Here is a 27,095-nt window from a genome sequence, read left to right as displayed (position 1 = left end):
GCCAGAAATGTATCCATATCTATGGCGCAGCGGTTAGAATGCAGGATTGCGGACTGCCTACAGCTTGGAGTTTGATCCTGACTGGTTCAAAGTTGACTCAGCCTTCCACCTTTCCGAGGTCAGTAAAACGAGGATCCAGATTGTTGGGGGCAACATGCTGACATTTGTAAACTACTCAGAGAGTGCTGTAAAGCAGACTTCCCCAACTTTTCCCGGTTGGCGGCCCAGAGCGGGGGGAGGGAGGGGGAAGAGGTGATGGTTTTGTGGGAAGGGGCAGGTCCATATGTGCACGAGCACCCGCTGCTCGCGTGAGTGGGGCTAAGAGTGCCCATGACGCTCATGTGAGTGGGGCCATAAGCATCCACGACTTTCATGCGAGTGGGGCTGTGCACTATGCGCACTAGCAGCCACTTACACAGCCCAGTTGTGAATAGGCCGTGGCCCGGTTATGGGCCATGGCCCACAGGTTGAGGATCCCTGCTGTAGAGCCGAGGTGGCGCAGTGCTTAGGGTGCAGTACTGCAGGCCACTTCAGCTGACTGCACTTCTGCAGTTCAGCGGTTCAAATCTCACCGGCTCAAGGTTGACTCAGCCTTCCATCCTTCCGAGGTGGGTGAAATGAGGACCCAGACTGTGGGGGCAAGTTGCTGACTCAATTTGCTAAAAATCTGTAAACCGCTTAGAGAGGGCTGAAAGCCCTATGAAGCAGTATATAAGTCAAGTAAATAAATAAATAAATAAAATAAAGTACTATGGGACAGTATATAAGTCTAAGCGCTATTGCTAAGCACAGAAGCCTCACAGAGCCTGTGTGCTCAAGGGTGATCCATAAAATCACTGGGATGCAAGACGAGATAACCTTCACACACACACACACACACACACACACACACACACACACACACACAAAATTGACTGGCCCACTTGAAGCCAAGTGAGCAATGAGCAGATGAAAGGAGACAAATTCTCCATCCCACCTTTCTTCCCTCTAGCACAAAGGCTGAACATTTTGTAAGATTACCAGTTTGCTTAGCAAAGCACCCAGGACCGTGCCGTAAACATTTTCTGCCAAGCGCAGAGTACTCTAACGGCCTGCCTTTCGTAAGGAAGGAATTCTCCCTCAGGAAGCATTTTGCTCGCGCACAAACATAGCCATCCGTCTCGTCCCTTTTCCTGGGGTGCACAAACATCCATGAGAAACTCGGCGCTTCAAACACGGCTTAAGGCAAGGATATTCAGAGGCAGCCTTGTTAAAAGGTTGACAGCATGATCCTGATTAGAGCAGGCCACGTGGCTTTACGAACTCACATAAAAGCAGTGACCTAATTTATCAGACTAGGATCTGTAGGAGACCTTGAAGCACTCGTAGCCAAAAAAGAATGGCAAAGCTGCGCACTGAGGAAGAATCACTGGAGCATGTAGGCCAGGTGGTGAGCGGACAACTGACAAGCCAATAAGGCCCCAACTTCTATCCCAATCAATCAGCCAGGAGCCTTTTTCAGGTCTTCGCTCCTGGGGAGAACTTCAAATCTTGGGTCACTGCCATAGGTAGGAAGCAAGCGTCTCAGCCACTCATCTACTTCTGTTTTTGTTAAGGTGTGGATATTCAGGCTCGCCATTAGGATGTTAGACAGTCTGCCCTGCCATTCTATAGACTGGATTCAGGGTTTTCTTTTTGGTTTGATTTATTGGATTTATATGCCGCCCTTCTCTCCCAAGGACTCAGGGCGGCGTACAACATTAAAAAAACACATATTACAAAAGTTTTAAAAAATTAAATAGAATAGCCAAAAAACAAACCCAATTAAGATTAACAACAACATTTTTTTAAAAAAAAAATTCAATTAAAATTAACAATAATCAATAATTTGTTTTCTTTTGTTCAGGCCAGGCCGGCTTGCTGGAAAAGCCAATTTTTTAGGGCACGTCGGAAGGACTGGAGGTCGGGGATTATACGAAGCTCCGGGGGCAGCTAATTCCAGAGGGAAGGCGCTCCCACAGAGAAGGCTCTCCCCCTGGGGGTCGCTAGCCGACACTGTCCGTGGCACGACAAAACTGCGCTCCACTAAAGCGCGCCCGATTAAACCGCGTCGCTGACGTCATCAGCAGGGCGACAACAGCGACCGCGGAGAAAAAAGGGCGCTTTAAATAGCGCTTTGAAAGCAAGCCGATTCAAGTTAAGGTAAGGGTTAGGTTTAGGGTTAGGGTTAGGTTTACGGTTAGGTTAAGGGTTAGGGTTAGGTTAAGGGTTAGGATTAGGTTTAGCGTTAGGTTAAGGGTTAGGTTTAGGGTTAGGTTTAGGGGGGTTAGGTTTAGGTTTAGGGGTTAATTTTAGCTTTAGCGTTTACAGCGTGCTTTTTTCGTCGCGCTGTGATGACATCAGCTACGCGGTTTCATCGAGCGCGCTTTAGTCGAACACGGTTTTGTGGTGGAACCAACACTGTCTGGTCGAAGGCACCCTGAGGAGGCCAACTCTGTGGGATCGCACTGGATGGTGGGAGGTTATCGGTGGCAGTAGGTGGTCTCGCAGGTATCTTGGGAACTTTAGGAGAATTTTGGGCAATTCCCCAAGCCAATCCTAAGCCACAACTGGTGCAGAAATAGTTCAGACATTATATATTCTTTACCCTCATTCCAGGAAAATGGGGCTGATCTAGCTGGGCAACAGACCAGGAATGTTGGAACAGTCATAAGGCATTTGTCTTTATCAACATAGACTTGTTTTCCAACCCTACCTTTTTGAATCTTTATTATCCTAATACATATAATCCTCGACTTGTGACTGTAATTGACCCTGGAATTACAATCATAAATCGATGCCGCTGTAACTTAGAATAGAATAACAGAGTTGGAAGGGACCTTGGAGGTCTTCTAGTCCAACCCTCCTGCTTAGGCAGGAAACTCTACTCCACTTCAGACAAATGGATATCCAACATCTTCTTAAAGACTTCCAGTGTTGGGGCATTCACAACTTCTGGAGGCAAGCTGTTCCACTGATTTAATTGTTCTAACTGTCAGGAAATTTCTCCTCAGTTCTAAGTTGCTTCTCTCCTTGATTAGTTTCCACCCATTGCTTCGTGTTCTACCTTTAGGTACTTTGGAGAATAGCTTGACTCCCTCTTCAATGAGACATTGGAACACTGCTATCATGTCACTCCTAGTCCTTTTCATTGAAACATTGTGCAACCAGATTCAAAGTTACCACCATATCATTCTGATGATGGTTTAAGCAAACGCCACACTGTTAAAATAAAAGTGGCACCTCTTAAGCAAATTCCTTTTTCCCAATGGGCATTGTTATGCTGCTAACTGGGAAGTTCATGCTAGAAACTGGCAAAAATAAAGAGAGAAGAAAAAGGGAGGGGGAATTGCAAATTGTAATTACACGATTGTAGCATGCTGCAAATGGCCATAAAGGTGAGTCAGTCACCAAATGCCCAAAATGTGATCACATCACCTGCGTGTGTGTGTGTGTGTGTGTGTGCAGCTCTCGTAACCCTGAAAACAGATTGTTCTCTCATTTTTGCCCTACACATAGGATTGCCTCCCAGACTTTTCCCGTGTCATTCAGACCCCACCCCATCTTCCTCTCCTCTTGGTACACGAAGTACGGGGCACACAGTCATGGTTTCCCCGATTCTACTTCAGGACCAGGTAACCGGATGACTTTCAAATGTTCAGCACAATCGAATTCACAATTCCTGTGCTCTGCTGCCCAGTGATGTGTGAATCCATAGGCGCAGGGCCAGTCCGGAAGCATTGCAAATGCACAATGGCTAAATGTCAGTCGGAAGAACGGGGAGGAGGGGTTGGGGAATGTGGCTTTCAGCAATATCTGTGTTAGCTTGCATTCTTGGATGAAGCACGGGAGACCTTCCCACTGGGCAGACTGGGTCTTTCTAATCCAGGGGTAGTCAACCTTTTTATACCTACCGCCCACTTTTGTATCTCTGTTAGTAGTAAAATTTTCTAACCGCCCACCGGTTCCACAGTAATGGTGGTTTTATGAAAACCTAATGAAAATGTTTTTAAATAATGCTATGAAATTTTTTTCCAAAAGTCAATTAAATTTTAAAAAAAGGAAAGTGCTTCAGTATCGGACAAAACCCCTACCCGCCCACCATGAAAGCTGGAACGCCCACTAGTAGGCGGTAGGGACCAGGTTGACTACCACTGTTCTAATCCCTCATGATGATTTTTGAGGAAACTTAATACCCTTTAGTGGGATGTGGTGGCTCAGTGGCTAAGACGCCGAGCTTGTCAATCAGAAAGGTTCGAATCGCTAGCACCGCATAACGGAGTGAGCTCTGGTTACTTGTCCCAGCTTCTGCCAACCTAGCAGTTCAAAAGCATGTAAAAATGCAAGTTGAAAAAATAGGGATCACCTTTGGTGGGAAGGTAACAGCGCTCCGTGCGCCTTCGGCATTTAGTCCTGCCGGCCACATGACCATGGAGATGTCTTCGGACAGCGCTGACTCTTCGGCTTTGAAACAGAGATGAGCACCGTTTCTTAGAGTTGGGAACGACTAGCACATATGTTCGAGGGGAACCTTTACCTTTTTAATTCCCCTTAATGCAAAACTTCAATCTGCTCAATAAAAGACACTGCTTTCTATTTATTCATTTCTTCCTGGATACACGATTTCTATTTCTTTTTCTTCACGGAGATGACTTGTTTTACAGGTAGTCCTGGACCAATGACCACAAGCTAGCCCAAGATTTCGGTTGTTAAATGACACATTTGTTAAGTCGGTGTTGCCCCATTTTATAACTTTTCTTGTCTCAGTGATTAAGTAGCAATAGCAATAGCAGTTAGACTTATATACCGCTTCATAGGGCTTTCAGCCCTCTCTAAGCGGTTTACAGAGTCAGCATATTGCCCCCAACAACAATCCGGGTCCTCATTTTACCCACCTTGGAAGGATGGAAGGCTGAGTCAACCCTGAGCCGGTGAGATTTGAACAGCCGAACTGCAGAACTGCAGACAGCTGAAGTAGCCTGCAGTGCTGCATTTAACCACTGCGCCATCTCGGCTCTTGACGGATAAGTTAGGAATCCGGTGGTTAAGTGAATCCGGCTTCCCAGATTTTGACTTTGCTCGCCAGAAGGCCGCAAAAGAGGGACCACGTGACTCTGGGACACTGCAATGGTCATAAATATGAACTGGTTGCCAAGTGTCTGAATTTTAACCACGTGACCACGGGGAGGCTGCAAAGGTAGCAAATGTGAAAAACTGTCCTAAGTCATTTTTTCAGTGCCGCTGTAACTTGGAATGGTCACTGATGAACTGTTGTAAGTCGAGGACTACCTGGACCTTATTATGGCAGGTTGGGATCTTCCCAAATCAAAAGGGAATCCAGTGGAAGGGTGGGCCGTGCTAGGATGTTTACATGCGTTGAAAAACCGATTTGTTCAAGGCAACCGTTACCCAGCTTAACTTCCTTCAATCCGCCCCATCCTTACAGCACTAAGACGAGAAGCACAGCTTTCTCTTTATACGATTAGCAGTGCTGTATTCTGGCTCTCCCTCTCCTCAATGCTGATATGAATTCAATTGTCATCGCCTCAACTCAAAACAGAATTTTATCCTCGTAAAGTGAATAATAGAGAATTAGCACAGCTTCTTTATCCTGACTCTCTTTGACTCAGGCTGGTCTTCAGACGTCATCCCTGGGGCCTCTTCAAAGGGATTTAGAGGCTATAAACATCCGTGGCAGATACAAAAAATAATAATAATAATACAGGTCTGGTTTCATCCTTCAAAAGCCTTGGCATATTATTTTAATCCTCTGGAATCTGGTATGAACAACTAAATCTATTCCTGATAACAGCAGTAAAGCCATATTGGTCTTTTTTTCCTATTGAAGGGGGCAAATATCTATCAATTGCCATAAAACTTTTTAAAGCTAAATCCATCACTCAGATACTATACAGATTTCAGATGTGTCCATATAATAACTTAAAACCCTTAGATACTATCCAATCCAGGCGCCTAAGCCTATTATTCTTTGTGCCTGCTGCATTTTCAGCAGGGCAAGTCCGGACATCTTCAAGTTGCCAAGGTTGAGAAACACTGCATTGGAGTCTACAATCCCTTTATGTCAATTCTATTTTGGGTTCTACCTTCACTTTTCCAGCAGTTCCCTAGCTTCTACAAACTAACTGGTAGTCCTCTGCTTATGACCACAATTGAGTCCAACATTTCTCCAGCTGAGACATTTGTTAAGCGAATTTTGTCCCGTTTTACAACCTTTCTTGCCACGGTTGTTAAGCAAATCACTACAGTGGTTCAGTTAGCAACATAGTTGTTAAATTCATCTGGTTCCATTTACTCTGCTGTCAGAGGGTTGCACAAAATTATCACATGCCCTTGGGATACTACAACTTCATAAATATGAATCCGTTGCCAAGCATCTGAATTTTGATTACTTGACCATGGGGATGTTACAAAGGTCGCAAGTGCCAACAACAGTCATAGGTCCCTTTTTTCAGTGCTGTTGTAACTTAGAACGATCACTAAATGAACTGTTGTTAAGTTGAGGACTACCCTGTACTGACAATCTTCTTTTTCTTGGAAAACTAGAACCTATATATATAAAAGTGAAATACCACGCATGCATCATAATGAAATCTCCAGAACCGTAAAGCCTACAAACTTGAAATTTGGCAGATTATGTTGGTCTTGGTTTCTAGGTGCTCTTTAAGAAAGGATTTTTCGAAACGACCATCAGATCATTAGTATTTCTTATATTATTATTAACACAGTCTGATGCTAAGGAGTTAGATGTTCTACTCCCCCTCCCCAACTGAAATGAATTCTGTTCCAACTGCCACTTGAGCATGGGAATGGCCAGTGTGTGCTTCATCCGGCCTGCAGGCTGGGAGTTTAGACATTCTACTCCCCCTCCCCACCTGAAAAATGCTCTGATGGTAGGGAGTTAGAGTGAGGGAGGGAAGGGGAGAGGAGAGGCCTCTGTGAGGCAAGCCTGAGGGAGAGAAGGAGATAGGAGAGGATCAATGAGGCCAGCTTGAGGAAGAGAAGGGGGATATGAAAGGAGAGGATTCTATGGGGCAAGCCTGAGGGAGAGAAGGGGAGAGGAGAGTCCGATTGTAACTACTCATTCATTTTCAAGCTGTGTCGATATATCAAGCCCGATCACATAGTTTCGTAGCAGAGCACAGGTATTCAGCTAGTCCAGAATAAGTGCAGCTTCTTGTGCAAGTTCTGCTGGCCATGAACCCAACGTGATTTAATGCCATCCTTTGGCAGCAGGTGTACCTACTCTCCAGGTAGTTTAAGGTGACCTAGTAGCCTGAATATAAACAGGAAACATCAGCAAACGATGTATTTACAATTGTATAATATACGGTATGATTCCTTCTCTGGCTTGCATTAATGCCTCACCCTTCACCGTATCAGAGGGAAAGTTTAACAGTATCTCTTTTCTGAATTAAATTGTCCCTGTGACTTGGAGGAACCTGAGCCTCTAACTTCTTTGCTGCCTCTTTGATTCCACATGGGTCCTTTTTGTTGCAAAATATGCCCTAACTCCACCTCCATCCTAAGCAAAATGCCATTTATCTGGGAGTGACTTTGCTTCTTATTATCAGACCAGATTAGCATAGAGAATCAGGCAGGATACAGATTTAATAAATCATTATCATCATCTCTAGAAGAGTCTCAAAATCCTTACACAGTTGCCATTGCTTTATACAAGAAAAATCTCTTAAGTGTTAGGATTTCATAACTAGGTAAAATGCATTTTTAATGTCATGTTACGTCTCTCTGTTGCATGCAACTTTGGGCACCGATTGTGATAAAGTTATGAATAAACCGAGGTTGAAATCAACCAGCCTCTTTTTTTGTCTAATATAGATTATAAGTGTGCTCTGCGGAGGTGGTTAGAATGTAAACCAAACAAAACAAATACGTTTTAAAAATGTGCACCCCGCACATCTTCCAGGAGCAAAAGAGGGCTTAATAAGGATTGCCTAAGTTCAAAGCCATTATATCCTAGTCCCTTGGTGCCATACTGGTAACTAAAGCCCTTCGCTAAGAAATTGTTTTCCAAATTAAGTGAGATGATCAAGTGTCAAGATGTTTTGGTGATTATCACAGAAAGAAGACTTCGACCTTCAAAGCTGTTCGGTGACATGGCTATCAGATCTGGGCTGCAAAATTCAGGTGACCACGAGACAGAAGCAAAAAAGGGTTATTGGGTTTTTTTTTTCTGATGACATCTACTAACCATCCAGCCCAGATCCGTGGCACAACAAAACCGCGGTCCACTAAAGCGCGCCCGATTAAACCGCGTCGCTGACGTCATCAGCAGCGCGACAACAGCGACCGCGGAGAAAAAAGGGCGCTTTAAAAAGCGCTTTGAAAGCAAGCCGATTCAAGTTAAGGTAAGGGTTAGGGTTAGGGTTAGATTAAGGGTTAGGGTTAGGTTAAGGGTTAGGTTTAGGGTTAGGTTTAGGGTTAGGTTTAGGGTTAGGTTTAGGGTTAGGTTTAGGGTTAGGTTTAGGGTTAGGTTTAGCTTTAGCGCTCACAGCGTGCTTTTTTCGTCGCGCTGTGATGACGTCAGATACGTGGTTTCGTCGAGCACGCTTTAGTCGAACGCGGTTTTGTGGTGGAACCGCCCAGATCTGCTAGCATTAATGAGCAAAAGGGTATGGCCTTTGCTGATTAGTGCTAGCACCTTTAAAGGTTAGGAGTGATCTAACATTATTAGATTATAACAATCTAATCTTACCACTTTTTGCCCAGCTGTCCTCCTGGTTCAGCCTTGGATATTTACATTCCTACATAGAAGGCTATAAACATTCTAGTAAAATATTCAATTCTACATGTTCTCCACCACCACCACCACCCACCCCCTGGTACCTTTTTCTTTACTGTGAAGGACTGATCTGTGGCCAAAATAACCAGCAATTTTTGTAAAGCACCTCCTTGAATTGCTGCAACTTGCACTCTGGGGTTGCTGGGAAGAGAGAAAATAAAAACTCATTACAGTCAAAAGCACCTCAGCATCCTTTAAATCTTACTGCAATTTGGCTTCCATACGAAATAATTGTGTCAAGGTAAAGATTTTTTTTTTAAGCAAAACAATATATTGCAAAGCTGAAAATGAATATATGAAGCCCTGGAGGGAGAACCTACTGCAAAACAGCATGTACTGGATGTCGGTTTAGCTTCACAAGTCGCCACCTGCTGGAGCAATTTGACAAGATGAGGCAAACACAATGTCATTTGATGTGCAAGCTACGGATACGCAAAGTAATTCCTGCACAAATTGTTCCGTGCACAACGCACAGTTGCTTTCCTGTGGCTGATGACTGAATCAAAACAGATAATTTTGGTCCAGATAGTGAATAAAATAGGGTAGTTTGGTTCTGAATAGGCCTCAAATCGCTATTTTCTTCCTGCCAGTTTTTTTTACTTCTACTTTACTATTTTACTTTTGGGGAGGAAAAAGTCAATGATGAAACAGATAAGGGTGAAGCACGAGAGAGAAGGTGCTGGGAAGACAGGATTGGGACCCTCCCCCCCCCCCGCCTCCCCTATATCCTTAGCAGCTTCCTAGGGCTGTTTAGATAAGTCTTCTTGGGAGCTACCAAGCACCGGGGCTGGGGAGGGGAGGCATATGATCTTTGTTTGGTTCCACCACAAAACCGGGTTCGACTAAAGCGCGCTCGACGAAACCGCGTAGCTGACGTCATCACAGCGCGACAACAGCGCGGAGAAAAAAGCACGCTGAAAACGCTAAAGCTAAAATTAACCCCTAAACCTAAACCTAACCCCCCTAAACCTAATCCTAAACCTAACCCTAAACCTAACCCTTAACCTAACCCTAAACCTAACCCTTACTCTAACGCTAAACCTAATCCTAACCCTTAACCTAACCCTAAACCTAACCCTAACTCTTAACCTAACCCTAAACCTAACCCTAACCCTTAACCTAACCCTAAACCTAACCCTAAACCTAACCCTTACCTTAACTTGAATCGGCTTGCTTTCAAAGCGCTATTTAAAGCACCCTTTTTTCTCCGCGGTCGCTGTTGTTGCCCTGCTGACGTCAGCGACGCGGTTTAATCGGGCGCGCTTTAGTGGAGCGCAGTTTTGTCGTGCCACGCTTTGTTTTACACATTCCCTAGAATTCTTTGGAGGTTTGGCTTTGGCTAGTTTGTCTCCTATGGTCAGGAGCAAAAACTGACTTACATAAAGATCAGGAGTGGGTTCCGGCAGACGCTCCTGCCGGTTTGCTTGTGAGCATGCTGTGCGTGCATGTGCAGTGCAATAAAAATTGTTCTAGGCATGCGCAAAAGCGAAAAACAAGATGGCGGTACCTATGGTGCCACCCAGAGAACCAGTTCAGGGGCATGGCAAGCATGGTTCGCTGCCGGTTCCAATGACCCAGGCCACCAAAGCACTACCGGTTCAGCCGAACCAGTAGGAACCCACCACTGATAAGGATCCCTCTTCATTTTACCCTTCCAGTGATAACCGTATGAAGGTAGTTGGCCTAAAAGAAAGAGATTAATTCAGTGTCACCCAGAAGGGCATTGTGGGATATTATCTTCAGCTCGAGATAGTTCCAATGCTAAGGAAGATGATCAGGTATGGAAATGTTTAGATGAACGTTATAAAAGGAAGACATCAAGACATCAAGAGGAAGATTAAGCTGGCCAACAATAGGGTTATAGAATTTGAGCTGCAAAGCTCCACCTAACCATGGCACGGCAACAATTTTCTTTCTGCTAGTTATGGTTCATCCAGAATGGTTCATCAGAACTTCTAGGAGGCAATGTGTGTTTCAGGTTTTAAAAATCTATTTTCCGTTCCACGTACATCTCTACAGGAAGGGTATGCACACATCTACTAAAAACAGATTTAACATTTTTACAAACATGTCTAATGTGCATAAATGAAAAGAAAACTTGGTAGATTTAGCATGTCCCTTTAATTTTTTTTTAAAACGTAGTAATGCCTCAATAGGATTTTAGATCTTTTAGGTATGCAGGGCATTGTAATGCAAAGAGTCTAGTTTCATCTTCTAGGTCAGAATGGCACAAGATCAAAAATTACATCCTGCTGGACATTATCAGGAGAAATGGCCACTATAATATGAGAATTGTCAGATTTCTTCCTTTTCTTCTTTTGCTGTTTCCACATAAAATGATGTACATGTAACTCATATTCTGCTATCCTGAAACCATATTCCCTGAGCAGCTACTGGCATTAACTGTGCCTTAATAAGCTCGTCCTAAACTTAACTCTATATGGGGGATTAGTAATACCAAATCCTGATTTTGCTGTGTTAGGTTAAAAAGGGGGGAAAGAATAAGAATGAAAATTGCAATCATTCTTCAAGATTAGTGGGGCACAGATGAGAGGTCTCTATGATAGAGATGCTTTTGCGTTTCATAGTCAGGAATAGGAGTTATTTCCATGTCCATCAACAACCAAGCCTAGACTATCTTGGCAGTAGAGACAGACGTATCAGTGATTTTTACCTTTAAATCTGCCCAAGGACTTCACTAGCAGGATCAATGTCAACATCCTTGGCAAACTGGAAAACATGACTCTAGTATCTCTGCTGAAAACATGTTTGGCTTGTCAGTCTGAACTTCAAAATCTTAGCTCTGAGCTCAATTTTAGCACTTTGATCTTGCTCGCGACTGGTAGAACTGTTACAAGAATTACCTGTATTCTATAGACGGCTATAGACAGAAACATCTTCGTTATGTTGGTGGGATGTTGCTATAATTTATATAGCACTCTCTATGGGCTTGGCACAGTGCAGACTTGTATTTCATGTGGTTTACAATCTGAATGTAAATATGGGAAATGGCAAAGGAAAATGATGGGAATAAAGACTGACGGAAATAGTATACAATTATTTTGACTGCATGCATCTCCCCTTTCTTACAAAAGAGCATTTGCTATTCCAAAGGTATCTATGAAGAGACGCCTTGCGCACAGATTTGAGGAATAATATTGTATAAACAGAACTGGACAGGTAAAGAAGGCAGATGTCCAAGTTAAGAAACAGAGTTTTCACATGTGAGACAAACCTTTGGAAAGTTTCAGAGGAGATACAGCGTATTTGGGGAGGGGGGCAGGCAGATTGAATGGAAAAGGACCAAGTATATAGAAACATTGTACTACTAAGCATTAAACCAGAAAACATAAGCAGTTCAATATGGCATTTGAGCCTACATATAATTGTGGCCGCAAGAATAACTTATGCACAATTTTGGAAATCCACTACCATACCGTCGGAAGATGCTATAATTAAAAAGATCTATGAATGTGCAGAAAAGGATAGAATGACGGGTTGGCTGAGGGGCAAAGGAGAAACGGAACATTATCTTAGCTGGAACTTATGGTATATGTGGGCGACAAGGAGAACAGCAGGGACTTAAAATGGGGAAAGTTAAAAGTGAACATGGGTATTGTAATAGATCCCTGAACTTTGTAATGAGAAGATGTGGCTTAGAGACCTAACAATGAGGAAGGAAAGAAAAAAGTTGGGCTGTGAATGACTGTCACCGCGGGGGGGGGGAGGGGGGTTGTATGTTTAAAATTGTATTTGTATCTGTATGTTTTACGCTTAAAAAAATGTATAACTAATGAATGCCGATACAAAAGGCTGTATATTTACTTTATATTATTATGTATGTTTTGTCTTTTCTTGTATTTTTCCTTCTGTTTTTAAAGGTAATAATGTTTAATAAAAACTATTTTTTTTAAAAAAAGAAACATTGTAGAGGAAGCTACAGTTTCATGATGGACTGATGGACTGGAGGATGATATTGTTAAGAATTAAAGAGACACTATTTTTGAAAACTTTACCTAAACCTCCAATGCCAGTCAAGATATAAAAGTGGATATGAAATAAAGATCAACTCTGAGCATGCCGTGAGATGCCATAATTATGCTGGCTTCTCTTCAAAGGTAGCACTCCTCATTTTCATTTGGAGGAAAATGACAATAAGAAGCGGGGGTGGGGGTGGAAAGCCATTTACTACAACTAGCAGTGCCAGCCAGCGCACAGAGATAATATTGCAGTGCCATAGACATATCAAGATAATAAACAACGGACGGGTATTGGAGAAAAGGTCAGCATAATCCCAAACAGTAAAAGAAAAGAAACCAGTGACATGATAAATGTGACCGTGAAAGATCATTTTGGCTGAACCTTTGTAGGCATCACAATAACATTTTTGAATAAAATGCCTTTTCCTGCATTCCAGGCACGGCTCTAAGCAAGGTAATCTCTTCCCTCAGCTTCGTTTCACAGGTTATTGCATTCATTTGCCCACTTGCATCTGTTGACTTTTTTAAAAAAAAAATCCAAACTCATTTTCCACGTCTCCCTGCCTTTTTCCGTTCCATTAACATGATGATGTATTTAAGACATTATGATCATATTTTAGGGTCGGCCTTTCATTATCAACAAGAATAGACCTTCCCTCCATAAAAGTTGGAGCGCAACAAGTCCGATGCTATTCCCCTCAAAAATTATGAATGAGTCAAAGTCTCATTAGGTTCCACCACAAAACCGCGGTAGACTAAAGCACGCTCGACGAAAGCCCGTACGTGACGTCATCACAGCGCGACGAAAACAGCACTGTGAGCGGTAAACTTAAAATTAACGCGTAAATCTAAACGTAACCCCCCCAAACCTAACCCTAACCCTTAACCTAACCCTAACCCTAAACCTAACCCTAAACCTAACCCTAAACCTAACCCTTAACCTAACGCTAAACCTAACGCTAACCCTTAACCTAACCCTAACCCTAACCCTAATGCTAAACGTAACCCTAACCCTAACCCTTAACCTAACCCTAACCCTAACCCTAATCTTTACGTGAATCGGCTTGCTTTAATTTTATTTTATTTTAATTTATTTTTAATTTTATTTGTCGCGCTGCTGATGACGTCACGTACGCGCTTTAATCGGGCGCGCTTTAGTGGACCGCGGTTTTGACGGGTCACGTCTCATTAAGTTAGTACCAAAAAAAAAACCCAACACCCCAATCTACCCATGACATTTATTTCCTGGCTTAGAGCCGAGGTGGCGCAGTGGTTAGAGTGCAGCACTGCAGGCTACTTCAGCTGACTGTTAGCTGCAGTTCGGCTGTTCAAATTTCACCGGCTCAGGGTTGACTCAGCCTTCCATCCTTCCGAGGTGGGTAAAATGAGGACCCGGATTGTTGTTGGGGGCAATATGCTGACTCTGTAAACCGCTTAGAGAGGGCTGAAAGCCCTATGAAGCGGTATATAAGTCCAACTGCTATTGCTCTTGCTATTTTCCCTACAGAAATTGAAGGTGAGCACAGGAGGCTTGTAGGAACCAGAGTCGCTGAGCTGCCTGAAGGTTGCTGCATCTTGTGCCTTTAGACATAACTTTGATGAGCCAGACAAGTCATGCTGACTTCGGTTAGAATACAAAGAAAGGCTTCACTCTATGGGGCGCTTTCCCATAGAAAAAAAAACGGGAGGGATAATAAGAGAGCTATATCAAATTATGCATGGTCTAGAGATTTTTTTTCCCCCCTTCCTTTTTCATGCTACGGAAAGCACAAATCACTCAATGGAGCTGAACAGCGTACGATTCAGAATCAACAAAAGCAATAACTTTATTCACAGAGCACAGAGTCGATTACAGAATCCGCTTCCACAGCTAAGCAATGGCAGCTAAGGGTGGCTGGCTTTAAAGGTTTGATTACACGCAGCTATGCAGCGTGCATAAGGCTTACCAAAAGCAGACAGAAAAGACTACCTGGTATCCAAGACATTATGTTCCTCAGTATAATTGCTGGGAAACATGGAATTGAAAACTGCTCCCCTTCTAGCTTCCTTTCATCCTACGATGAACTGTTTTGCTGTGTTCAATTGGTCCTTGAATATACCTTGCACAGCTCTTCTTCTATTTTTATGCCCTTTTCCTTAAACCTTACTGCCTTCAAAAGCCTTCGGTTTCCTCACCACCACCAACTCAAAGGCGAACTCTTCTTTTACAAGAGTGGTATACAAAAAAAATATCACTGGTGCCATTCAATTCATGACCTGTTTTAAGAGAGAGATGGCAATTACTGCTTTTGATCAACCCCTTGACCGTTCTGGAGCAATCAGCTTAATTCAGCATGGCTACCTTGTCTCACTCTCCCCTCCCACCCACCCCCTGGTATGTGTGTGTGGTGTGTGTGTGTGTGTGTGTGTGTGTGTGTGTGTGTGTGTGTGAGAGAGAGAGAGAGAGGGAGGGAGGGAGGGAGGGAGGGAGGGAGGGAGGGAGGGAGGGAGGGAGGGAGGTGCAACTTCTTTGCAAGGCAGCTCCTATTGTTCCCTGCCAGGCGTGATTCTCTTCTCTGAGAAGGGCCCGCCCCCAGCAACAGTTGTCATGGTGATTACACTCCAGTGTTGATTGGAAGAAGAGGCTGTGGATGCCAGTTCGGTTCTCGCAGCTGCTATCGAAGTGGCAGCTTTTAATGAATATTGGCGAGGCGGCTGGCAGCCTCCGTTAAGTTTTTTTGCTGGCTCTTCTCAGGGCCTGGTCTATGCCAAATTAAAGTGTGCCATGGAAAGTTGGTAAATATGCACAGAAGAGTAAATATTGCCTAAAAGCATGCATTTATATACATGAAGATAAAGTTTCTCTGGGAATCCCCTTTTTCACATAATTAATTATACCGTAGACACCGGGCCCATACTTTCTTGGGGGAAAAAATCAAGGCCAAATATGAAAGGAGTTCATAAGGATAAAAATAATTGTTTAAGATCATAACTGTGCTTTACAAAGGGAAATTCAAGAGAAAACCAAGAAGAATGGAACAAAATGAAAATTCTAACAAAAATATCTAAAAACCCAACACTGTTGGGTTTTTATTTATTTTGGACAGACAATTCCATTTCCATAACCTGTTTCCTCAAAAATAAGACCTCCCCGGATAATAAGCCCAATCAGGCTTTTGAGCGCATGCGCTAAAATAAGCCCTCCCCAGAAAATAAGCCCTCCCCTAAAATAAATGCATAGCTGGTCTCTGGCATTTCCTGAGGGGAGGGGGAACATGCCCCACACGCCCCACATGCACCTGCCATTCACATGGAACGGCCTTGTGGAGGTTGCTGCCACAAAAGCTAGCTAGTGCATCCCTTCTCTTAGTGGCGGCTGCAGAAAGAGTGGCAGGCCCAGCGACACTAGGGCTGGCAAGAATGTGCCAGAAACAGGGGCAGAACTTCCGGCCCTCTCTGGATCAGCTGATCTACAGGCTGCGGACCAAGGTTAAGGGGCCTCCTACACCTGAAAAATAATAGAACCTTCCCAAAAATAAGGCCAAGCGTTTATTTCGCGGGTCAAAAGAAAATAAGACCCAGTCTTATTTTCGGGGAAACACGGTATTTTTCACAGGAAAGTAAAAGACAGTACAATTAAGTAGTACTGTTTGTACAGTAAAAGTTAAATGAGCAAAATAAAGGACAAAAGTTAAGTTTTTGAAAAAATAAATCTAAAGAACAGCTTTTTGAAATAAAGGGCTGTCCTTTATAACAGATTTCCTCCAATATTTCTGGCTTTACGGAAAGGCTGGGGTGGGGGAGAGGGGATGATTCTGCACGAGCAGCTGGCATGCGCACCCACCACTCACTTAAATGAAACTTGCACAAGTGAGGATGTGTGTTTGCATGCACTCACCAGCCATTTCCATGACCCTGTTTGCAAACCTCTCATGGCCCATTAGGGACCCACAGGTTGGGGGCCCCTACTTTATAATAAAGCATGTATGGTCACTAATTATCTATCGAAGGTCTTGTAAGAGAGGAATGAAAAGAAGCCACAGGGGGAGAAGCAATTTTCACACACATTCCCCAGATAATTATTTCTGACATCCCCTGATAGCCTGATCCTGTACAGATGTGTATAATGAAAACTTTAAAGTCAGGCATTTTGGTTTCCATCCTTTACCTGTGAAAGTGGATTCTGTAATCCATGGGTTATAACGATGGTTTAGACATCTGACAGAAAAAAGCTTGGAAAAAGTCCTCTTGACGATGACATGGAGAAATACAGGAGTCATCGACTTACGACCACAATTGGGCATAAAATGTATGTTGCTAAGTGAAAAATTTGTTAAGGGAGTTTTGCCTCATTTTTATAACTTTTCTTGTCACATTTGTTACGCGAATCACTGCAGTTGTTAAGTTAGTAACATGGTTATTAAGTGAATCTGGCTTCCCTGTTGACTTGGCTTGTCAGAAAGTCGCAAAAAGTGATCACATGACCCCCCCAGGACATGCAATCGTCATAAATAGGAACCAATTGTCAAGCATCTGAATATAAATCACATGATTATGGGGATGTTGCAAGTAAGTGTGAAAAATGGTCATGTCACTTTTTCCAGTGCCGTTGTAACTTCAGTCACTAAATGAACTGTTGCAAGTCAAGGACTACCTGTAGTGTCAGTAACTTGGACCAATGAGAACTGATTCCCAAAGTTTCCACTGAATGAATTTCCAAGGCCATAACACTCCCCATATAGCCATGAAACCAACCATATGAACTGGCCAAGCATAGCATCTAATTAACTGTTTCTGTGGGAGGGGATCCCTAGAAGACTTTTTTCAACAATATGACCCTGAATTAGAAAGAGAATGTATGTCTGCAATGATTAAAGAAGCCTTATGGAAATTCATTCCTGACTTTCATTATCTATTGATTTGAGAATTCAGGAAACATATGTCCAACAATATAAGGCAGAAGATGGTTCTTCTTTTTGTAGCAAAACAGAACATTCTCTTCATTCTGGATGGACTACAATCACCTGAAATTAAGATTATCTTTTTGTTCTTAAAGGAACAGAAGACTTCAGCACAGCTATATTCTTATTTTGCAAATGCATGCAGGGAAACCTTCTTGCTTCTAACAATAAGCATTCAGCTTTTGCATATCCTTTACAGAAATATGCTGAATTATAAAAGGTTTTAATATATTTGCTTTTGAATAGGTCCATTTCAGATTTTGTTACCTTTTAACCTATGCCAACATGAAAACATTTGAAAGATAGCTGAATGAACACAAGATAATAGCTATTATCTGACATAGACAATAGTTATTGGTTCACACATTATGAAAGCTGTTATTTGGTGTGAATCCATTTTTTCCCCAAACACTGCTATACATGGCATTCAATTCTTCTGTTTTTGGGATTCTGCAGTTTATATCTTACAACTGACATGCATTTAGGCAATTTCTATATAGCCTATTAAATCAATAAAGTGCAAGTTTCTGTGCACTGTCAGCTCTAAATTTCTCTATTGATTTTGTTTTGTTTAAGGCACTTAAAATGCCAGCAGGTAAGATGGTGTTTGCCAACACAGTGTACTAATCAAGTCCCAGGTCAAAACACAGAATGAATTCTGAAATGAATACTTTGGAATATATCTGACAACATAATGGATTGGAAGTGTTCCAGCTGACTTTTTAAAAACTTAATTCTGCTAATCTGCAACATAATACAAGCTGGCCTTCTGAAATATGACTTTATAGGAAGGCATAGACAAACTAGCAAACAATGAAGTATATAAAGGTGGTTTTGATGTTCACATGACATGCCCAATATCTATCTATACACAGTAACATTTCGCCATGCCACAAAAGGTGGAGCTGGGTTAAGCAATTTCTAAAAGTAATAATGTTCATGGACAAGCTTCAGTATTCAATCTGCCATCTAATGCCACTTTAAAATCTTAATGGCATCCTAAAGATGAAAGCAATGGTTCAAAATTTTGCTTTGAGAAGAGATCTAAAAGATAACCATGATAGACTAAGGAAGAGCTGTCAAACTCCCAGCTGGTGGGCTGGATGCGTCATGTGCTGGCCATTCCCGGTTTAGCGAAGGGGGGGAAAATCCCAATACGTCACATGATGACGCTGTGACAATGCGAGTTTGACACCCCTTGTTGTTGTTAGTTGCGAAGTCGTGTCCAACCCAACCCGACCCCATGGACAACGTTCCTCCAGGCCTTCCTATCCTCTATATCCTCTGGAGTACATTTAAGCTCATGCCAACTGTTTCAATGGCTCCATCCAGCCACCTAATTCTCTGTCGTCCCTTTCTTCTTTTGCCCTCAATCTTTACCAGCATTAAGCTCTTCTCTAGTGAGTCCTTCCTTCTCATTAGGTGGCCAAAGTATTTGACACCCCTGATCTAATGCAAACTTCTTAAACCATTTATCCGATTATGACTGATAACTGACATAGCAATAGCAGTTAGACTTATATACCGCTTCATAGGACTTTCAGCCCTCTCTAAGCGGTTTACAGAGTCAGCATATTGCCCCCAACAATCCGGGTCCTCATTTTACCCACCTCGGAAGGATGGAAGGCTGAGTCAACCTTGAGCCGGTGAGATTTGAATAGCCGAACTGCAGAACTGCAGTCAGCTGAAGTAGCCTGCAGTGCTGCATTTAAGCACTGCGCCACCTCGGCTCTGACATACTTAGGACCTAATGATGAAAATCCGAGGAGGGGTAGGGGTGGGGATTGCAAAGTTGCATATCCCATTTACTTAAATAATGAATACTAAGGTGAGTTTGGGGCCTTCTGGATTTTGATGGGTTTGGTTATAATCTCAGAGCATCTATTCCTCTTTATATGCTATGTTTCTGACACTAGAATCCTTTCAGAAAAGTATAAGTATAATCTTTATTGTCACTGTACTTAAATACAACAAAATTGGTTTAAAGATACTTTAAAATCGAATTACCACCTAATTCCCCAAAGTTTGTATGCTCCAGCTCTTGTTTTGTTGTTGTTGTTGTTGTTAATTGTTGTTTTTGTATGAAGCAGCACTCTGATAATCTCACCTGACTGTGTCAAGGGGGCAGCAATCTGCTATGTGAAAGCCACATTTCAGCAGGTGGGTAATTGTTTTCCAAATTCCGAAAGAGGTTAAAAACAGCCATCTACAGATGCGTAGCAACTGCAGGGTATTTTTACTGTATTTATTTTGGGATCGATCAGTTGTGACAGCAGGCGCCACATAGAGCATTGCCACGAAGATCTGGAATTGTGAAATTGTATTGGTGGTACAGGCAGCCCTCGACCTATGCCCACAATTGAGCTTAACATTTCTGTTTCTAAGGGAGACAGTTCCTAAGTGACTTTTGCCCCATTTTACGATCTTTCTTCCCCTAGTTGTTAAGTGAATCACTGCAGTTGATGTTAGTGACACGGTTGTTAAGTGACTCTGCCTTCCCCATTGACTTTGCTTGTCAGAAGGCGGCAAAAGGTGATCATATGACCCTGGGACACTGCAACCGTCATAAATAGGAGTCAGTTGTCAAGGCTCTGAATTTTGATCACATGACCATGGGGATGCTGCAACATTTGTAAGGGCGAAAAACGGCCATCTTACTTTTTTCAGCGCTGTTGTAACTTCGAACGGTACCTGAATGGACTGTTGTAAGTCGAGAACTACCGTCTTTCCCCCCAAATAAGAACCAAATGGAAAATAAACCCTAGCATGATTTTTCAGGATCCACATAATATAAGCCCTATCCCAAAAATAAGCCCCAGTTAAGATCGTCAGCCAGACAGATGTATTTAGTACTACATTTTCCCCAAAATAAGACCCAACTGGAAAATAAACCACAATGCATCTTTTGGAGCAAAAAATAATATAAGACCTGGTTTTATTTTTGGGGAAACACAATACCTTGATACCTTCTTTGGGTTGCTCCTTTTTTTACCCAGATTCTTAAACAGGGATAGATCGAGGTGCTCACCTGGACAATGCAGCTCCCAATACAAAAGAGGCATATTCCTTCATCAGTGGTTCACTGCTGTTTAGGCCATTAATCAAAAGCTGCAGACCACCAAGGGAAAGCAAATCTCTCGCATTATCCACCTATGTAAGATACAGTTCCACATTCATGTAAGTACTGCATTAAAATACACATATACAGAGATAAATCAATCCACACATTCTAGAAATTAAATGATGATGAGGCTTTAAAATCAAATGCAAAACCTCTTGCCTCAACTCAAATAACGGTTCCACCACAAAACCGCGGAGGACAAAATCGCGCTCGACGAAAGCGCACATTTGACGTCATCACAGCGCGACGAAAACATCGCGCTGTGATTGAAAAATGTAAAAAAAAAGCGAAAAGCTTACCCTAACCCCCCCAAACCTAACCCTAAACCTAACCCTAAACCTAACCCTTAACCTAACCCTAAATCTAACCCTAAACCTAACCGTTAACGTAACGCTAAACCTAACGCTAACCCTTAACCTAACGCTAAACGTAACCCTAACGCTCTAAACCTAACCCTAACCCTTAACCTAACCCTAACCCTAACCCTAACCCTTACCTTTATGTGAATCGGCTTGCTTTAATTTTAATTTTATTTCAATTTTTAATTTTTTTCGTCGCGCTGTGATGACGTCACATGCGCGCTTTCGTCAAGTGCGATTTTGTCCTCCGCGCTTTTGACGGGTCACGCAAATAACGCCACTTCAATTTTTGGCCCAGCCTCTTTGCAATCTTTTACAATGTTATGAAAGGTCACACAATCTGCCAGTATTTTTTTATAGAGAGAATATTCCTCGGGTAGAATCCCACCCACGGGATCTCTGGATGCAACCCTACTGTTATTTAGTTATAATCAGCCCTGGAGGAATTAATTGAAAATTCATTTACTGTGATTAGTTTGCTAACTTCCTGTACAAACAATGTACTTACTAGAAGGAAGAAAGCTAAAGTTCGCATTTCTTTAGAATACATCCCTGGGAATCTAGTGTGTTAAATGGTATTCTAAGTAAGACTTAATTAATAAGGTTAGGGAGTTAAAAAACACACTTGGGAGGCAGTAATAAACAGATTAGAAACTTGTCAGCCAGTACAAATGATGTGGAATGAGAATTTAGAACATTGATCGTAAAATGACTAAGCTGACATGAGATGTGATTAAGAGAAAGAGTTAATGGTAGCCTTGATGAATCAGGGAAAGCCTTTGTAAAAGAAGAATGCTGTAGTACTCAAATTCAAACCATGCCCGATTCAAAACTTGAACAAATGAGTTCAGGTTCTTTATTCAGGAAGGGCGAATTCATTAATGCCTGTTTCTACAGCTGCTATGGTAGCTCTGTGGTTAGAATGCAGCACTGCAAACAAACTCTGCTCACTGCCAGAAGTTTGATCCTCACTGGCTCAAGGTTGACTCAGCCTTCCAGCCTTCCGAGTCGGTAAAATGAAGACCCAGATTATTGGGGGCAATACGGTGACATTTGTAAACAGCTCAATGCTATAAAGCATTGTGGAGCGGTATATAAGTCTAAGTGCTGCTGCTATTGCTAAGTGCTATTCTATAAAAACATGTGGCCATGTAAATGTCAGTTCCAGGAATGCCACCAACAACGGCTAGAGTTTTTTTTAAAAAAAAATTTCCTCCTACCTGATGAACATAGTACTCAAGATCGGAAAGTGCTGTGATTTTCTCCTCAAGCGTTGAAGCTGAATTGTTGAATTTGTTGATTAGTTTAAGCATAATTTCAAGGTCAGTTTCCATCTGCAGATTGAGCTCTCTGAATTCTTCCTTTAGCTTTTCGATGGAACGGAATCTCCGTCGGATGTCCTCCCGGTGAGCCTAGAAAACGGGGGCAGCGAACCAAAAGACTATAAGCCAAAAGTAAACATGATTGTTTCTCCAAAGAAACGCTGCTTCTCAGCACAAACATAAACAGCATCTATTACTTTGTGGCCAGATACAGGAATAAAGAAATAAATATCCCTTAATAATTCCAATCTACTCTTTTTGTAAGATTCCTATTCTCATTCTAGGGGCTGCTTCTTTCTAGAAACTGGGATGGGGATGGGGAAAGAGAAAAAAAACAACCCTCTGGATTTTAATGAATCCATTTCTACTTAATGCCTGTTATTTCTGTTGTTTTGCTTTCTATCGGTAGCAATCACCTGTTCAATGTCAACTGATATGCGAAGTGAACAAATGCATTCAGAAAGCAAAGAATAAGGCCTCTAGCTTGAAACATCTGCATGCTAGAATGAGGAAGAGATGGAACAAAGTGAAAAGCACATGAAAAAGACTCCACAATGTTAGAATACAATTTAAGCCACAATGTGGCCTTTCAGCTGCTCATTTACTACACTCTCAGGTGCTGGGTAGGCAATGAGCTGATGCTCAAATGTCTTTATAAAAAAAACCTGGAACATCTGCTGCAATTGTCTGGGAACTGCCTGAGTTTGTAATTTAAAAAAAAAATCAAAATCATTTCCATCTGAATCCTGCAAGTGAAAAATAGATGGATACACATTTTGATGAATATTAAATTAGCTTCCTTACCTGCTCTCATGCATGGATCCTCACAAAAGCATTAGAAAATAAAAGAAGAAAGGCATTTAGAAGCCAAAGACAGATTAGTTCATTAGAGCAGAGGCACATTTCCCAGACTGCCTCTAAAACAGGGGTCCCCAACCTGTGGACTGCCGCCCACTAGTGGGCCGTGAGGGATTTGCAACTGGGGCCATGGAAACAGCCGACGGGCGCCCATGCGTGCATCCTCACTTGCGCGAGTAGGAAGGGAGCGTGTGCCTTTAGACTCCATTTGCGTGAGCAGCAGGCGCATGTGCATGCTACTCGTGCAAATCAAGCTGCACGCACGCTTGCGGGCTGCTTGGGTGAACCATCCTCTCTCCCCTAGTCCGCAAAGCTGGAAACGGGGACTCTGCTCTAAAAGTCCTCTCCCAATTATAATTTGTAGTGTGAACACAATCATACATCATGAACTGTGCGCATAGTGACATTTTATTTTCGGCATGTTCTAATTAAAATTACATTACAAATTAAATCACAAGGAGTTTGGTTTGCTTGCTTGTTTGTTTAAAAGATTTGTGTGCCACCATCTTGTTTAATATGTGTTCCCTGGATGTCATTCAAAAACTCAAGTGTGAGCCTCAGTCTGAACAAAAAAATGTGCATTCCAGCACTGAAAATGGAGGGTTGTTTCTCTTGCTCTTTCAGGGGAGAAAACAGACATGATAAGGAAGTAGAGATTAGCAGGATTCAGCCAGACCAGACCAGACCCATTTTTTTGGTTCACATTTGTGTCAAGGATTTCACTTCCTTTATCAACATTTTCCCCATTGGATTTAAGGATATGTGCACTAAGGGCTCGACAGCCTTCCCGTTACTGTTTTCCTGGATTTATATCATACCTTTTCTTCTGGTGTATCGTCCGCTTTTGTGGTTTCTTTCATTTTAGCCAAGGCCCTTTTGAGTTCTTGCGTTGTGAATGAATTTGGGTCAATATCTATTTGGCCTAGCCTAGCATAAAAACATAAACCATAAACAATGTATCAACAAAGGAACAGATATATCCCCTTCAGAAAAGCCATTCTGACCCTATTTATTTAACTAAACCAAACAAAAAATGGAGGAAACAACACATGGCACAAAGCAAGGTTTACTCATATATTGTTTTAATACCAAAGATGTTCTTAAAAAAAGGATAAAGTTTACACCTCAGTTATTTTTGTTGGGTATAATTACTGATTGTACAGTTGTAGAGATTAATTTGATTTTGCACTTAATAACTGCAGCTAGATTGTTGGTGGCGCAATAGCAATAGCAATAGCAGTAGACTTATATACCGCTTCATAGGGCTTTCAGCCCTCTCTAAGCGGTTTACAGAGTCAGCATATTGCCCCCAACAACAATCCGGGTCCTCATTTTACCCACCTCGGAAGGATGGAAGGCTGAGTCAACCCTGAGCCGGTGAGATTTGAACAGCCGAACTGCTGAACTGCAGTCAGCTGAAGTAGCCTGCAGTGCTGCATTTAACCACCGCGCCACCTCGGCTCTTCCAATACTGGAAGAAGGAAGATTTGCCTACTATTCAAGAATGGACATTGAGAGTAACAAACCTAGCCGAGATGCCCAAAATATCTGCATATCTTAAGGACCATTCAAACGATATAAACTGGAGTGGAAACGATGGATTGATTATACTCAAAATAAATATGGGACTAAGAAATTCCAGATAGCTTATGATTAGAGACCTGGAATGATATAAATTGTCTAGAGCTAGTCTAGCAAGGAGGAGCTAAAGCTCAATTGAAAGATGTTCTTAACAATCTTTTTTTAAAAAACAATTTTAGATTGTTTTTGTTAAAGATTTATACCCTGTATTGGTTCTGGGAAGTCGCGGGGTGGGGGGGGAAGGTTGGGGGGCGGTTTGGGGGGTGGGAAGTAAATATTTGTAAAGTTTGTTTTTCAAAATTCTCATTAAAAAAAATACCAGAGATGTGTAAGTTTTTAAGAAAAATCTACAATCATATAAGCTATGCTCCAAAGCCATCAGCAGGAATGGACAGAAAGTTTGTCTATGGGTTAATATCCATGTATTGTTAATGTCCATTTTAATTTTAAAAAGTCATCTAAAAGAAAAACACAGATAATTCAAGAGCTAATTGAGAGTGAAAAGTATTTTCTCTGTCCAGAGTACATATCTCTGTAGAAGGCAAACGGAGGACTCGAAATATATAGTTTCTACAAAACTAAAGAACGCTTTTAAAAATACAATGAATAAATCAATAATTGAAAGGAAAAAGAGACAAGAGGTGGACAGGAAGACAGAGAGTCAGAAAACACATGTACAGGACTAGAGTGCGATTTTTCTTTTTTAAATTTTGAGGCGCTCTGGTTTTTATTTTTCCACATATTCATAATGATTGGATGGTTCTTGTCCATCAGGGATTATACTGTATAAGGTAAACAAACATAGTACCTCTTTTAAAGAAAAATTTAAAAACCTGCCTATCAGAAACAATAAGAAAACCCATGTTCTGAAGGGAGGACAGAGAGCAGAAAATAGAAATTCATCAGACTATACGCACTGAGAATTTTTTTTAAAAAAACCACTTCATATTTTATCCACTGAAAGGGGACCCATGATAGAAAAACAGTTGTTTTATTTTTCTGACTTTGCTTCCAAAACTGCAAAGGTCTCTGGTTTCACCAACCCCCTAGGTCAGTGGTTCCCAAACTTGGCAACTTTAAGACTTGTGGACTTTAACTCCCAAACTTGGCAACTTTAAGACTTGTGGACTTCAACTCCCAGAATTCTGGGAGTTGAAGTCCACAAGTCTTAAAGTTGCCAAGTTTGGGAACCACTGCCCTAAGGTCACAGTTAGGCTTCCCAGCTGAAGACATCGAAATTCAACACTATAATGTTGTTAAGACCCTTATTACGCAGGTAGGGTTCCCAACATCTCATCATAAACTTTTCCATATACAGGTAGTCTTCAACTTACAACAGTTCATTTAGTGACTGTTTGAAGTTACAATGGCATGGTGGGAAAGTTGCATCATTGCAGCATCCCGGTGGTCAGAGGTGGCTTCCTACTGGTGTCGGCCAAACTGGTAGTGGTATGGCGCCCTGGGTCGCTGGAACCAACGGCAACCTACCACACTGCCGAACTAGTTCCCTAGTTGCCATCGTCACCTTTGCTATCTTGTCTTTGAGCTCTGCGCATGCGCAGAACAATTTTAATTGAACTGCATGTGCATGTAAAGCATGCACACAAGCTAACCATCAGCTAACCCACCCCTACCCGTGGTCACGTGATCAAAAGTATGACTTTTGGCAACTGACTCACATTTATGATGGTTTGCAGTGACCTGGGGTTATGTTTATGAACTTCTGACAAGCAAAGTCAATGGGGAAGCCAGATATACTTAAAAAAAAAAAACGGGTTACTAATTTATCAACTACAGTGATTCATTTAACAACTGTGGCAAGAAAGTTTATAAAATGAGGTAAAACTCACTTACCAAATGACTCACTTAGCAATAGAAATTTGGGGCTCAATTGTGGTCATAAAATCGAGGACTGCCTGCATTTTGTAAAAATTGCCCCTTACAAGATAATCTAATTTTTTTGTAGTTCAAATAATGTATTTGAATCATCTTGCATCGAATTCTTAATCTCTTGGTCCTCACATTTAAACATACTAATTAGCATCAGTGTTTCTTTTCCATCAAAATGCAATCTTTATTCCGAAGGAACTAGTAA

General features: G+C 42.0%; 1 protein-coding gene across 6 annotated transcripts in view; it reads right to left on the bottom strand.

The window, feature by feature from the left end:
- The window catches only part of SIL1 (SIL1 nucleotide exchange factor), a 50,672-nt gene that overhangs the window by 13,340 nt on the left and 10,237 nt on the right, over nucleotides 1-27,095 (bottom strand). For all 6 annotated transcript variants that reach the window (XM_032213964.1, XM_032213966.1, XM_032213969.1 and 3 more), the window contains 4 exons: nucleotides 24,238-24,346; nucleotides 22,460-22,651; nucleotides 20,788-20,909; nucleotides 8,884-8,980 (listed from right to left, as the gene is read on the bottom strand). In XM_032213964.1, coding sequence (XP_032069855.1) covers nucleotides 8,884-8,980; nucleotides 20,788-20,909; nucleotides 22,460-22,651; nucleotides 24,238-24,346 — 520 coding nt within the window. The remainder of the gene's footprint in view (nucleotides 1-8,883; nucleotides 8,981-20,787; nucleotides 20,910-22,459; nucleotides 22,652-24,237; nucleotides 24,347-27,095) is intronic.

Source organism: Thamnophis elegans, chromosome 3 (genome assembly GCF_009769535.1).
Source record: "Thamnophis elegans isolate rThaEle1 chromosome 3, rThaEle1.pri, whole genome shotgun sequence".
Taxonomy (NCBI): domain Eukaryota; kingdom Metazoa; phylum Chordata; class Lepidosauria; order Squamata; family Colubridae; genus Thamnophis; species Thamnophis elegans.
Note: the sequence above shows the minus strand (reverse complement) of the source record. Positions and strands in the feature narration are given on the sequence as shown.